The 14,551-nt window shown below is 40.2% G+C and overlaps 2 protein-coding genes across 2 annotated transcripts in view; both read right to left on the bottom strand.

Moving 5' to 3' along the window:
- Window positions 1–14,551, bottom strand: part of LLPH (LLP homolog, long-term synaptic facilitation factor) — a 414,220-nt gene that overhangs the window by 2,840 nt on the left and 396,829 nt on the right. The gene's annotated exons all lie outside the window — the stretch shown is intronic.
- TMBIM4 (transmembrane BAX inhibitor motif containing 4) lies at window positions 127–7,966 on the bottom strand. Its single transcript, XM_052669107.1, has 7 exons — window positions 7,820–7,966; window positions 6,239–6,347; window positions 4,918–5,023; window positions 3,336–3,369; window positions 2,435–2,552; window positions 1,571–1,616; window positions 127–999 (listed from the first exon to the last, which is right to left on the bottom strand). The coding sequence occupies exons 1-7, from the start codon at window positions 7,911–7,913 to the stop codon at window positions 793–795; spliced, it is 714 nt and encodes a 237-aa protein (XP_052525067.1). The 5' UTR covers window positions 7,914–7,966; the 3' UTR covers window positions 127–792.

Here is a 14,551-nt window from a genome sequence, read left to right as displayed (position 1 = left end):
AAGCTGCCAGCTGCTCCAGGGCTCCAGCAGCTCTGTATGGCACCCACGTGCCGCTGCCTCACCCCAGCTGCAACAAGTGGCCTAGCAGTGGGAATTACGTCTTCCATCCATGCTCGGCTGCAAGAATTGACAGAAGATTTTCTAATTTTTTTATTGAGAGACCATTAACCTTAGCATACACAAGAATCCATCTTCAAATGATTTTCCAAAACACCGAAAGATAGGCAATAAATCATCCTTAATGAATGCAGAACATTCCCATGAAGCGACCTCATAATCTCCCAGCTCACATAAGGGCTCAATGTTGAGAGCAGAACCTCCCTTTCACAGACAGCATTCCATTTTACCAAACCAAGACTAGAAGAAATTTTAACTTAGTAAAACACTGCACAAACATCACTTCCATCTGCCTTTATGCTGCTTACTCTGCCAATCACTCTTACTCTGCCAAGAGGAAATATTTCCAGCAGCTACTGAATTACAGTCAGAGACTTTCCGAGCATGCTCTGGAGCAATCAGAAATTGGCAAACATTTTAATCATGAATTACACCAAGTGCAAATTAAGTAAATAAAAAATGGAGTGTAATTAATTGGATACACGACATCAACTAAACAAAATACATATTCTAGAGAAGAACTTAGACTTAGAGCTTCCCCCTCACCTCAAAGGAGGGATGAGTACCCATGTAATGAAAGAGAAATAAAGATTCAGTCTCTAAAAGATGAGAGCACACAGTTTGTAGATCATCCAAGCCAACACTATTCAGGTTCTTCAATCACATCCCTGTTTATTACTTTTTATTAAATGCCTCCAATAAGCGTAGCAGGTTGAGGAACAGATTGATGATGTCCAGGTAAAGGTTGATTGCAGCCAGTATGTATTCTTCAGGGGATAACTTGTGCATCAGCAAGTGAGTATCATAAATAATAAATCCACAGAAGAGAAGTGCTCCAGAAGCAGCAAACACCAGCTCCATTATTTCACTATGAAAGAACAGCTGAAGACAAACAAAGCATGAAAAAAAAAGAAAGTAAATTTCATTTTCTTCTTAATATTAAAATTTTGCATTGAGATATGCCACACTTGAAACGTAGATACATACTGTCCTTTCACTGCTATGCACACACACAAATAGAGTAGTAAAATGACATTACAATATTCTTATGTCATATAGTTCCCAGTCATACAGTCTCTTTAACTAAGTGAAGAGTGTCTTAAGAGAAACCAAACTCTGTTCTCCAGAATAGTAACAACAAAAGACAAATTAAAAAAAATAATCAGATTAAGACTCAATTCTCCTTCCCCTTTCCTCAGAGCAGTAGTGCATCTCAACTGACAACACTGTCAATCAGCTCAACCACCACTTTAATATCAGCGAGACCAGCATCCACCAAAAATATGAATTGGAAATGAATAGTTAAAAGATTACCAGCATAATATAAAACAGCAATGGATTTACCTGGGAAATTTTTACAAGAAAATATTTTTAAAATATTTTAGTTATAGTAGAAGTTAGTACAGGATTTAAGCGAAATAATATTTTTAACTTTGATCAGAAGGTATCTTACCATCAAGAAACATGAGAAGATTAAAATCCACAAGCAAGCAAAGAGCCTGAAAAAAAAAAAATATCTGTGAGCAATAACAATGCCTTTTGTTTTAAATTTTATTTAAAGTCTCTTCTAGTAATTAAAAGGATCTTATAAGTAAGAGGGAAATCAACTTTTTACATGGGTAGGTAGCGACAGAACAAGGGGGGGATGGTTTAAAACTAAAAAAACAGGGAGATTTAGATTAGATGTTAGGGGGAAATTTTTCACTTAGAGAGTGGTTGAGGCACTGGCACAGGCTGCCCAGAGGAGCTGTGGTGCCCCATCACTGGAGGTGCTCAAGGCCAGGCTGGATGGGGCCCTGGGCAGCCTGAGCTGGTGGGGGCCAGCCTGTCCACTGTAGGGAGTTGGAACTGGGTCCCTTCCAACTCAAGTGCCATTCTATGACTCTCCTCCCATAAAACCTCCTTACAATATATTTGGTAAATGCCCAAAATTCTTAGATGCCAACTGTTCATTGGCATTAGCTGTAGAACTCTGTTTTACAGAGCTCTCAAAAATTATCTCCTAAATGTACTGTTAAATTTGAAACAGCTCCATTCTGTATTGGTGAAAAATACAGCTAATCTGGTTTTCTAGTGTAAATATTATGGTTACAAGAATCATAATAATTGTAAGTGTGCTACACTAAAAAAAAATAATTATTCAAAAGAACAGAGCCAAATAAAACTAATAAATTAAGATGATTAACACCCTCACCATTCTCTTTCACAGGTTAGCTACTGACCTGTATTCTTTACTAAATCTGCAAAGCTTGCTTTAAAAAGGAAAAAAAAACAAGCTTAATAAAAAAATAAAAATCTCATTGCTAAGAGAACATACCCTGCTCCAAATTTGCTGAAGTCTCTCTTTGACTGCAAGGTGTACACAGTCAGCCCAAGAAATACAGCAGTCGTAAGAATGAAGGCTTGCAAGACGATGGACACGTCATAGAAACTCACTATAAACAAAAAAAGCAAACTGTCATTTAGAGAACACTACCCTATGCATTTGCTAAGTTATCTCAGCAGTGGAGAAACTACTGAATTATTTTTTTTCATCCTGTGATTGTTTGCATTTCTGCGAGCAGGAAGTGTAAATTATGCCTCAACTTGGTTTACTGCTTCAGGTGACCACATGATTCACAGACCCTTGCACTAGTCATGGCATTTGTAGCGTAGTTGTAACTTCTTAAATAAAGATAACAGATCTTCTGTACTCACAAAAGAAAGGGTAACAAAAATTATTTTGTATACTGCAGAGTGACATCTTAAGTAAAAGGCTAGCTGAACTTTTCATTGTATTCAAACAAACACATTACAAAACAGTCCTCAAAAAAAACTCCTAAGCATTATGACAAGGAAGTAAGAGGGAAAACATAAGAAGTGGTTGGATCTTTTTTCTTCCTGCCTTCCTTTTTTAAGTACATTTCCACAAATGATATTCTTATTTTTGCCACTAGCAAGTCAGCTCTGCTGAAAGATGCTTTATAGGGAAGCACTGCTAGTTACTCCAAAAGAATGGATGGAAGTTTATTCAAGTTCATACAGCTTCAGTCCTGGGCCAGAACCCAAATTTCCTATTCTGATATACTCGGGTTTTTACTAGATTCATATCATCATCATTTAAAATTTTTAATCATCTTAACATCTCACTGAGGAATCTCACATGACAATTAGTATAATATAATGGATTCCTTTTCCAGTTATTTAAGGAATCAGAGAACAGGATGGCTATCATTTACCTGTAATGGCAACTGTAAGTGCTTCCAGGAGGGTCTACAAAAAGTAAAAACAAAAAATTACATGAGTAAAATAAAACACCACCACCACTTGCACGGAGACTTCACACACACTAAGATCTATTCTGCCACATAATCCCAATATGTATAACATAGATCTCCTGATAATTTCTATACATGATAACATGCTTCATTTTCAACAAGGAAATGACAACTGTATCGTCTTACTATTCTGGATGTTGCTATGATATGTAACAAGAATGAAATATAAACTGAAAATGAACGCATGACAACAATTGTGGAAAACTGCCATCCAGGTTTTCTATTCAGAGCACACAGCATTCTTACCACAATCCTTACAATCTGTTCAAGGGGGCCTGAAGATTTCTCAGAACTGCTATTAGAAATGAACTGTTGCCACCTTTCTGTATACATTTCAATATTCAAAATACTTCCATCAAACACTCTTAGTATCTTACTTCACAGCTTAGTGTCAAGTTCTTCCCCTCCTCACTCATCAAGCTAACTTAAAATCAAACGTATTAGTGATGCCTGGACCGAAGACTGCCATGACTCCTGAATTTTCCTAAAAGGTAATTTCAGTTTAAGTTTCATTACAAGAAAATAGGAGAAAGTATCTGTGGCATGAACTAAGAGATCAGAAACAACAGCACATTTCACTCAATTTATGCAATTTTTAATCTTCCTGTCCCTGTACAAAGTCGTGCTTCAACTGCCATGCCACAAACTGCCACACCACATTTCCTGAAACTCTTACAGCACTCCCTCTTACAGTTGCAACCATTTAAAGTTGTTTTTTCTTTTTAAATAATAAAACAATAATTTTTTAAAAAATTACTCTCTGGAAAGAGATCAGACTTCAGGAAGAACACAAACCTGATATAACTAATCCCCCTATAAACTTACACAGAAAATCTATCTTCCCATTGTATGCAGATAAAATTTAGGCAGCCTCTAAAGCATCAAATTCTAGTGATGGTGCTGCTGTGACTTCTTTTCAGCAGACTGATTTGCTTCACAGTCCAAGATGTTCAGGAGCAACAGTTAGCCTACGCCTACCATCTGCAGGCAGGAGACTGAAATCTGAGGATAGCTTTGTTTGACTTGCTTGTGTTGGATAAGAATTAAGCATTAACACATACAGCTGGCTTATATGGTCCTCTGCTGGAGGCTGCCCACTAAGCAAATAAGGCAAGCTTTCTTCTTTACTACTGAGCAGCGTCTTAGAAACCGATAGGAACAGAACAGCGAGGGTAGCAAGATAAATACAGATATATAAACAGGAACACACATAGACAAAAATAAATCTTGTCCATCTGATTTCAAACCCTAACTCTGTTCCTGAAAAAAAAAAGAAAAAGTGGTAGCCTCTAATTCAGGTTTCTTGTACCTAAGAACAACCTATAAATATAATCTCAAAACCAAAATACCCTACATATTCATAAAGGTCTGAGTTGTTTTCAAGGAATACGTGAAAAACAAAACAGCTACTTGATACAAGAAGTTCACTTGGAAAGCAGATATTCTATAGACTATTAACAACTGAATTTATAGCAATACTTACAAATCCAAAGAGCAGGTATAAGTTAACAGGATGCTGGTGTCTGTAGAGGGCCAGTGCAAAGCTTATAGCCAAACATCCAAACACAGATATCAAAAGCAAGGCAGGCCTGTAAAGTGCCATATGAAAAGGTCATCAAAATTAAAATACCCATTTGACTACAAAGCAGTTTATATAAAACCAACCTCTTCAGTGACCACCTAAATGGAGACTGCTCTGTAGATTCAAAATACAGTGAATTTTAAAATAAAACTGTTCCAAAGCATATAAACATAGAAAATCAGTTGTAAATGGTACAACAAGTAAAGGCACTTTTTTAATGCTGTAAATTGCCCAAGAACCCAGCATCTATATGAAGAGAAAATCCATCTGAACTTGAGTACTATTTTCAAAGTATACAAAGTATTTTGTCACATCCAGAGGGAATTCTGCTATGTTTTAATTTCTTTTTCATAAGCACCTGAAAGCAACAAACATGGGCACTAACTGTACCAAAGAAAATCAGTACTGCCCAGTAAACATTGCCATAATTAAATCATTCAAGAAGCCATCCAAGCAAAAATTAGACTAAAAGCAAACACAAAAGCACAGTGGTTCTAAATGACCAGAACAGTTTTTAAAAAGCAGATGTAATTGCAAAACTGCTTTTATAATATCTACTGCAAACAAGATAGCTTATACAGAAACTCATCTAGTGGTTGATTCTCCTTTTATATAAGGGCTATGAAGTGAAAATAAATGCAAAGTTTGGAAGTGCACTCGGGAGAGAACTAAAACTGGACTCAGTGGTCTCCTCCATTCCCCATTTGCTCTTCCCTACTGTTCACTGCAGTTTGGTTTGGAGACTTTGTTTTTCACAGGGCAATCTGAGAGGCAAAGAGAAACAAACCCACAGAATTTAGAGAAGACTGATTTTCAGGAAAAATAAAAGGACAACGAAGAGAAGATGGGGAAGGAGGGAGAAGAGCATGAAATGACCCAGCTCTCTGGAACAGACACGCAGGAACAACAGCATCCCAAACAAAAAATGTCAATAATTCAGATGTTCTGCAGCTGATACTGTAAATAGGTAATCATACTGTAAACATTTAAATAAAAACTATTAGTGAAGTATTGATTAAAATATACTTTAATGACTGTAATTATAATAAATTTAACAGTGATTTGAAAATGATTTCCTAAAATGATTTCCTAATCACTTGCAAAGTTTCTATTACAGAATCAAAACACAGTGCATGATTAGGAATACAGAAGTGCTCCAGAACAACTATACAAGCTATACTTAACACAGCAATGAACAGTGTTGTTTCATTATGGTGCTTACCTTTCATGAACAAATGCCTGTACTCCAGTGGAGTACAGAAAAATTGCAGATGTGACTGTGGTCAAGAGAACCTGAATAGACAGAATGCTGTAAACTTTTCGTAGAAAGGCTAGAATAAAGAAAATAAAAATTGAATCAGTTTTCAGTTGCACCTCGAAAGCCCAATACTAAATCAGACAGAATTTTTTTTCTTTGAAATAGACCATTGGAAACTCCTTATTCACTGAAACAGCACAGATCAAAATGGTAATAAGCCATTTTTCCTTAAGACATTGATAGAGTAGTCCAACAAAATTACACATTTTTCTTGCTCACTGTTAAATAAGCAATGATGACAAAATAAACATTTAGGAGGAATTCATTTCAGACTCTTGGCAAGAAGTGCATTTAACTCAAGAAGTGCATTTAACTCAATAGAAAATTACTAAAAGTATGCATTTTACATCAAGTTACTGGTCTCCAATGGAGCTAAATAAAGAATAATTACCTTGGAGGTTGTATGGAGACAGAAAGAGCTATATATTTTTTCTCAAGGCAATTTCTTCTTCTTCTTTTTTTTTTTAAATAAAAATGTATTTCATTAACCTTTTGCTATATTAGATATCATTTATCATCATTTCCAACTTGCATTGTGCTGGGTGGATCTCTACAGATACAAGCTGCTAAAAGGAATTCCTCAAGTAAGCTAACAGGCTTCATAATTCCTGAGAGTGGTTCAGGACCCTATGATACAATATATCATACAGATAGCCCTGTTGTGAACGGAAGGAGATCAAATCCAGTTGGTAAAAAACTCTGCAAGGAAGAATAAGCTTCCAGTGAGAAGCAGCCAGTCTTTAATAACACAGTTTAAACAAGCGTAAGACCACATGCTAAGAGAAACTGAGTTAAATTTGGCAGCTCAACCTGCCAGATGGAGCAGTTAAAGATCTTTGTAAGGCACGAGGGAGGGGATCCCACTTTGTTGCAGCAGAACAAGCCCAGGAGCAGCCTGCTGGCCGGCACAGCCTTCCTTTCCCCATTACGAAATGCATCAGCAGCTTTGCTAATGGTGGTAGCTCCTTCATATTTTTGCTTTCGCTTCCAATCAAAACTGTGCTTTTTATGGAAAGAGATCTCCTGTTTGACAGGAATGGCTAATAAAAAAATCTGGCTAATAAAAAAATCCGCAGCATGCAGCTGTTTTTGCTTTCAGGTGTATCCAACAACAGATTTCAGCCAGAATTACCGATGAAGATACCTCCTGCAACGCAGGGCATATAAGACGTGCACATTAGCAGCAAAGCAATATTCCACAGCTGCTCAGGCACCCAAGGGCTTACGCCGGGGGACAATGTTCTGATACCTCTCAGAAGACATTAAACCCCTCCAATCCCATCGGATGAACTACTGTCATCGCGCGCACCGATGTTAACATCCATACACGTAAAAGCAATTCATTTGGGCTTCAAAAGGCCCAGCCCAGCAGGGGTTAACAGCAACGGGGGGACCCAGGGGAGGAGGAGGAGGAGGAGGCGGCGGAGGCGGCAGCAGCAGCGCTGGCTGCAGGCACCCGGGGGCCCTCACCCACCCCAGCCCTACCCATGCGGATGTGGACGCTGGCCGAGGCCACGTTGCTGCCGTAGTTGAAGTCATCCTCGATAGAGCTCCGCGGGTACAGCTGCTCCGCCGCCATCGCCGCCGCTTCGCAGCACTCGCTCCGCTTCCGGGCTCCGCAGCGCCCCGCAGGGCTCCCAGCCGAGCGGCCGAGCGCCTCGATGGCGGCAGCTGCCTGCCCGCGGCCGCTGTGGGGCGGCGCTGTGTCCATCGCTCCCGGCTGCGGCGGGCTAGTGCCGTTGGCTGCCCCTCTGAGGGCCGCGTCGCTCGAGCCCTTCCAGAACGGCCCAGTTCCACTGTGCCTCACAGAAGAGCCTTCGGCCGCTTGTGTTCATTGGCTCTGCCACCTGTAGCTTACATAAATGCTTCACGCAAAATCGAATTTTGTTAGGCTTTCCCCTGATTATACCATGTGTCCCTCAGTGTAAATTGACTTTATTTCAGTAGGCCGCAAAGATGTTGGATATTTCCCCCACGTTACCAAGGATTTTGAACAATTCACCTTTGTAGGCGTGGAATCGCCCCAACACAATTACCCAAGGTGGTAATTCCTATGCAGGAATCCACAAATGATACGAGTTTGGGTTGTGGGGCAGAATGCAAAATGATATTTTTTTGACTTGTGAATGTTATCCAAAGTGTTCTGAAAAACTGAAGAGCTAGATAGATGCTTCAGAAGTGTGTGTAATAGATTTGACTCAAAGTGCTTTTAAATCTGGAACATTGCGGCCTCTACTGTGCTCAGATCCTCAAGGGATGACTAAATAAATTATATCATTCTGTGATGAAATAATTTGGAGCAAAGATCTTCTGCTGGGCTGACCTCAGATACTAAGTGGCAGATAGAAAGAATTATGAATGTTACTTTATATTCTGGGAAGAATTTATGATTTTCATAATGCCCTTTTGCATTTTTAATTGCTGTAGAGTGGAATCTGCCAGCTTTAATCCTGAATTTGGAGATTTATGCATTGTTTGCATTGCTGAATAGCAACTGTTTCTGAAATAATTATGCTGTCTGCTCTTTTGTGTCTGCCTTTGTTCTTCCAGCATTTTCTCAGTGCTGGATATTAGAATCATAGAATGGTTGAAAATGACCACAATGATCAAGTTTCAACCCCCCTGCTACGTGCACCAACCAGCAGACCAGGCTGCCCAGAGCCACATCCAGCCTGGCCTTGAATGCCTCCAGGGACGGGGCATCCACAGCCTCCTTGGGCAACCTGTTCCAGTGCGTCACCACCCTCTGGGTGAAAAAATTCCTCCTAATATCTAACCTAAACCTCCCCTGTCTTAGTTTAAAACCATTCCTCCTTGTCCTATCACTATCCACCCTTGTAAACAGCCATTCCCCTTCCTGCTTATATGCTCTCTGGCCAGTGAAATCAGAGCTGCATGGCACAGGTCCTCACAGGAGCCGTCACCTGCTGGAGCTCTGCCAGCTGGGCATTGGCTGTCACCTGCAGCTCTCTGGTCACTTCACAGGCACTGAGAAAGCTGTGAGGAACATGGTCTTGAAATGTGTGCATGCAGCTAAACACTTAGGTGATGGTAGATCCAAACACTTTGCGGAATGCAAGAGGTTATTAGTAGATCTATACCAACGAGGCCTTATTTGTTGTCTCAGGTTTTCAAGTTGATAAAGAACTGTGATCATTATTAGTACTGCTCCCAAGCCTAATTAAACAGTAGTAAGCTAGAGTCAGCTGAGAATTACTAAGGAGCTAAGATATTGTGGAATGTTTTCTTCAGTAATAAAAATGAACTTTTGCTATCAAGACAAAGATGAGCTTCACTGGAGCTGCAATTCCCCCTTTTGATCTGAGAGGCTTTTTATTCCCTGCTTCTGTGAATTAAAAGGGCTTTTCCTTCTGTATTTAGATAACAAAGAATATTTGCCTTTCAATATCTTGAGTAACTACTACAGACAGAATGCTCTTTTTCCAGCTAAAGCTGGAAAAAGGTGCCTCTTTATAATGAAGTTGGAAACTGCTGTGTGCTGTCTTAACGATAATTACTATTTGAAAGTCTCATGAAAATGATAGATGGCCTCAGTTCTGCACAAGGAACAGAAAATTTCAGAGTATCACAGTGGAAAGGGCTTGAGCAAATTTGCAATTAGTCTGAGCCTAGTGGAGACTAAAAGAGAGACATAATAGTCTTTAAATACTTTGTAAAGGCCATAAAAGGGTTGCAATTCTCCAGCTGTGGAAAAGAATCAAATAGGAAGCAGTGTTGTTTAAACTGCAGTAAGGAAGATTCAGGATGAAAAGTTGAGAACTTTTTTTAGGAGTAATCAGAATAAAGTGAAGAATAAATCAAGCTGTGAAATAGCCTGGCATTTAGGCACAGGAGAGAGGAGGTTGCAGGAAACTGACACGTGCACCTTTGCACTTTTGACCACCAACTTTCTGTGTGGAAGATGTTAGTCTGTTAGTCTGTGTGGAAGATGTTAGCCAGCAAGAAGCAGCAATGGGCTTATTCAGATAGAAAAGAAACAAATGATTCAGTGATGCTGCAGTCTGCCAGGGTTGTCGCAGATGGCAGAGGAAAATTACTTACATCTGCAGAACTGATAAATGCTGCAATTTTCATCCCAAAGAGAGCATCGTACTGATGACCCTTCTGCTGCTTACATGCACAATGCGCTGGGCATGAGCAGTGCTTTGGAGTGGAGCGGCTGTCCTGAACTCTGTTTAGTAATGCTGAGCCTCTGCCTGCTGAATGCCTTCAATGTCTTTGCAATTTTCCATCCCTCACTTGGGAAAGTATACCTTATAAAATGCTAAGTATGTGTTATAAAAAGCAAAGTATGCTTTACATTGTCCTTCTTCTTGTATTTGATGTTTCCATAAACATACCCCCATCACAGTACTTTTATTTGAAACCATGGCAGTCCCATGGTGACTTGCTTAGGACTGGCTGGACACTTCCATTCTGCATGCATGCTGGGGTCAAAGAGCTTTCTATTCTCCAGGCTCTTGTGTGAACTCCTAGATGGGGAAAGGAAGGTCTTTCTCACTGAGCCCATTGCTGCTTCTTGCTGACTAACATCTTCCACACTAGAACCCTGGTTAAGGACCATGGACTCCTTTGTGCCTTTTGACTGTTTTACATAATCAGTGGCCCTGCTGGAAAAATTCCATCTGGTGCTCAGAGGTACTTGGGAAAGGTACTAGGAACATTGTCAGGATTCTGCTTCTATCCAGAGGTTTTGTTTCAAGCAATTATGCCAGAGTCCCTTTGTTTGCTGCAGCTTCGAGCAGTGTTCCCAGAGTGACCCCTCTCAGCATCACTTTGATACACATCTGTTTATCTTCACATAATCATGCCTGTTGTGAAGTGGGACGAATTGCAAAGTCTGTGATCCCTGCATGGCTCTGCACTGACAAGACATGACTACTATCCTGTTGCTTGAAGGCAAGGTGTGCAGGCTCTGGAATGCATGTTCACACCCCTGTGACCGCCTGCCAGTGTTCCAGCAAGGATGTGGCATTCAGTTGGGTTGTGTGCAGGATACCACTGTGTAAAGCATGGTTGTAAAGCACTGTGGGACAACGAAGGAGAGATGTTTGGTCAGGTAGGTGCATCTGTCTACCTATTAACCGTTATCCCCAAATGAACCTTATTCTCTTAATTTCAAAATAGATGGCCTATTTCTATGGGGTAGAAAAATAGTTTTATCCAGTGATGAAGAGAAAACTTAATTTGAAGAACTATATGTTACTGTGAAATCATCCTTATGTTCAAGATATGAAGTTCTCCTTGATAAGTAGAGACAACCTCACAGTTGCAGAGTTCTTCCAAATTAAATTTCTAATTGTTCTAGTAGCTATAAATGTCATGTTCTTAGAAGGGAGGAAAATAACAAAGAAACTCAAGGACAGCTCCATCTGTTGCTCTAAAACCCCTAGTGGTGGATCAAGGAAAGATAGTTTATCTTCTTTAATACTTACAGTTTCTCTAAAAAGGCTTCACTCTTTATCAAGCATGTCGCCAGGCTAAACTTTCATTATTCCATGATGAAAAACCTATCTGAATGTCCCTGCAATTTCCTAGAACCCTCATCTTTGCCATACAATCCATATTTTTTTCTTAACAAATCCCATCTGTGTTCTTTTTTGTTTGTTCGTTTGTTTGTTTGTTATACCTCACTGTATTGTAATTTGTCTCCTTTTTGTGCCTGTGCAATGTTGATAAGACACACTAAGGTTAGTTGTGGGTCTTGGAATCCTAAAACTCAGTTGCAATAAGGAGTGGGTTGGCGAGCAGGAACTGAGATTTTTCTGGCACTTGTCCATAGAGATCTGGGGAAGGGACACAGTGTGGGAGTTAACTGAGTGCACTGGCTGGACACTTATTCTTAGGACTGTTAACAGCTCTTAAGCAGACTTGTTGGTTTGAATAATGCAATTTGGTGAGAGGTTTTGAGTAATGTCAGAGGGAGAATGTTTCCTTTTGAGTACAAGACTTCAAGATCAACATATCTCTGCAGTTAATGGATCTGTGCTGATAGTTAATAAATTAATCCTAGCATTAGGACTGTAAGGCTACTTGCAAACTCCTGTAATCCCCCAGACAAGGTCATGGAAAATAAACCTGAGATGTTCAGTGTCTTTTTGCATCAGATAAAAGTGCTAAGATTAGCAAAGGGATTTGGGGCCTTAAGGTGCTGTTGCCCATGAAGGAGCCTCCCTCCTTTTCTTCTCACTCTTTCTCTTCCAGGTCCAGAAAAGAAAATAGGGACTGTGTGGGCAGACAAGCAGCAGGCTGAGCCTGGGGAGCACGGGTGGAGAAATGTGTGTCACACAGTGTCTGTGAGAAAAGACTGCTCTGCTCAGATTTACCTGCCTCTTCAGATGGACATTTGAGACCTGCAGATGAGGACGGTGAGCTCTAGGGCCTGTACGCTGCATTAATGAATGGGGAGTGGATGCAAACTGTCTCCCTTCAGTACAGAAATTGAGTCCAACTGCCAGCATGCATCAATTTCCAGTGAAATACATGGCTTTCTGTTGTATGCGGTTTGGCTTTACTCTCGTTGAACTCGAAAGGATGGTCTCAAATTGTCCTTTTCCCCAAGGACAGCCTTGCAACCCTTAGTTTTCCCACTTTTGTTTTCCAAGCAGAACAATTTTCAAGACACTTGCTGATGCTTTACAGTATTGAAAAATATAGAGAGAACTGCCAAGGTGATGTGAGAGGTTTATCCTGGTTCTGCTGGAACAAGACTGTTGGCAGCCTCATGCAGCTCTTTGGAAAGTGGGTCAGTGGCAAATCCTTTACTTACTCACAAGATTAATTATTTAGTTGTGTGAAGCAGATCAGCATTAAGTCTCAGGATACATATGCCAAATATACAGTTATTGCTTATTTTGCATGAGGCGGGAACAAAGCTTCACATTCCAAATATAGCAAAGCAATTCCATGGTCACATAAAGCCACTTTTCTGTAACAGCAATTCAGAAAAGTTTACTAGAGAGCCCTAAACACCATTCTTGGTCCAGGCTATTGCAGCAGATGAGGAAAGAGCTAAAGGCAGGTCTCTCACCTGAGAGTTTTCTAGCGTTAATTAATATTTAAACACCATTTTTATTTTAAGATCGTTAGTAAGTCTCACGTAGTCTTGACATTCTCACAGACTAGCAGGAAGAATGGTGGTGGTTTACCAGTCAGCCAGAGATTTGGATGAACACTACTGAATTTTCAGCTGGATATTCCTTTTAAAAATTGGTTTTGGAGACGTGCCTCAGAACTGCTGTTCATGCCTATGTGGTACCTTTGCAGAGATTATGATCTGGACAGTGATCTTTATTGACTCCAGCATTTTTTTCGGCACTCTTGTCTGCATCATCTCCATTCATCCTGGTGAAGATGTTTGGACTTTGCCCCCTTTAAAGGGCAGAAGTTTGCATCCAGTCCCCTTTGAAAAAACTGCTCAGCTGTTTCTTGAAGTGAAATTTCCAGTACTTTTAGGGTTGAAATGTGTTAATGCTAATGTTAATACTGTGGCTTGACAATCAGAAACTTCTCTATACCTGCAGCAACAAAGCAGCTCAGAAACCCCTGCTCAGTTAGGAAGAAGGGATTATATATTTTCTCTGTGTCCAGCTTTTGCCTATAAGGACTGCTTAGTATTGTTATTAGTAGCTTTACCTCTATAAAATATTTGTTGTTGATAATGGTCTGCGGTGCGGCCTACTTCAGAAGAATGTCTGCACTAAGAGATGAACAGACGGGAGAGTGGATTTGCAGCAGTGATTTCTGCGGTGGCTGCCAGCCTCCTGCCATCAGGGAGCAAAATGTCCGCACTTTGATTAAAAACAGCCAATTTCAGGAGATGAGCTGGCTGAGTTGGCTATGGCATTTGGGCTCAGGTTCAGTCAAATCTCCTCAGCTAAGACACTTGAGCCCTGTCTCTCCTAAACTGAGACGGCTAAGTTCTGTAGCAAGGGAAGGGGCGAGTCCATATTAAGACACACCCTAAATGTCTTTTACGCGTCCGCAGGAGAGCACAACCATATTAAACTGATAGGTCGAGTAAATTTATTTAATCTATTTGAACATATCTTTTACAGCAGCATTGACTTTTAAGCCTGTTTCAGAGATGGGTGATACTGAGTATGCAGAAAAGCAGCTAGAGCGACATAGCCCTTATGCTAAGAAATTGAGTGAAGCAGATAAATTTCCAGTTTAAATCCTTAAGCTTGTTCTATT

Source organism: Tympanuchus pallidicinctus, unplaced genomic scaffold, assembly GCF_026119805.1.
Source record: "Tympanuchus pallidicinctus isolate F22 unplaced genomic scaffold, pur_lepc_1.0 scaffold8, whole genome shotgun sequence".
In the NCBI taxonomy this organism is placed as follows: Eukaryota; Metazoa; Chordata; class Aves; order Galliformes; family Phasianidae; genus Tympanuchus; species Tympanuchus pallidicinctus.
Note: the sequence above shows the minus strand (reverse complement) of the source record. Positions and strands in the feature narration are given on the sequence as shown.

Bases quoted from the DNA above. Each gene is read 5' to 3' on its own strand.
- TMBIM4 (XM_052669107.1), bottom strand. From the start codon at position 7,913: ATGGCGGCGGAGCAGCTGTACCCGCGGAGCTCTATCGAGGATGACTTC. The intron at 6,348-7,819 runs GTAGGGCTGGGG...TCTTTATTCTAG, and splicing joins CAGCGTCCACATCCGCATGG to CCTTTCTACGAAAAGTTTAC. The intron at 2,553-3,335 runs GTAAATGATAGC...TTTTGTTTATAG, and splicing joins ACTTACAGTTGCCATTACAG to TGAGTTTCTATGACGTGTCC.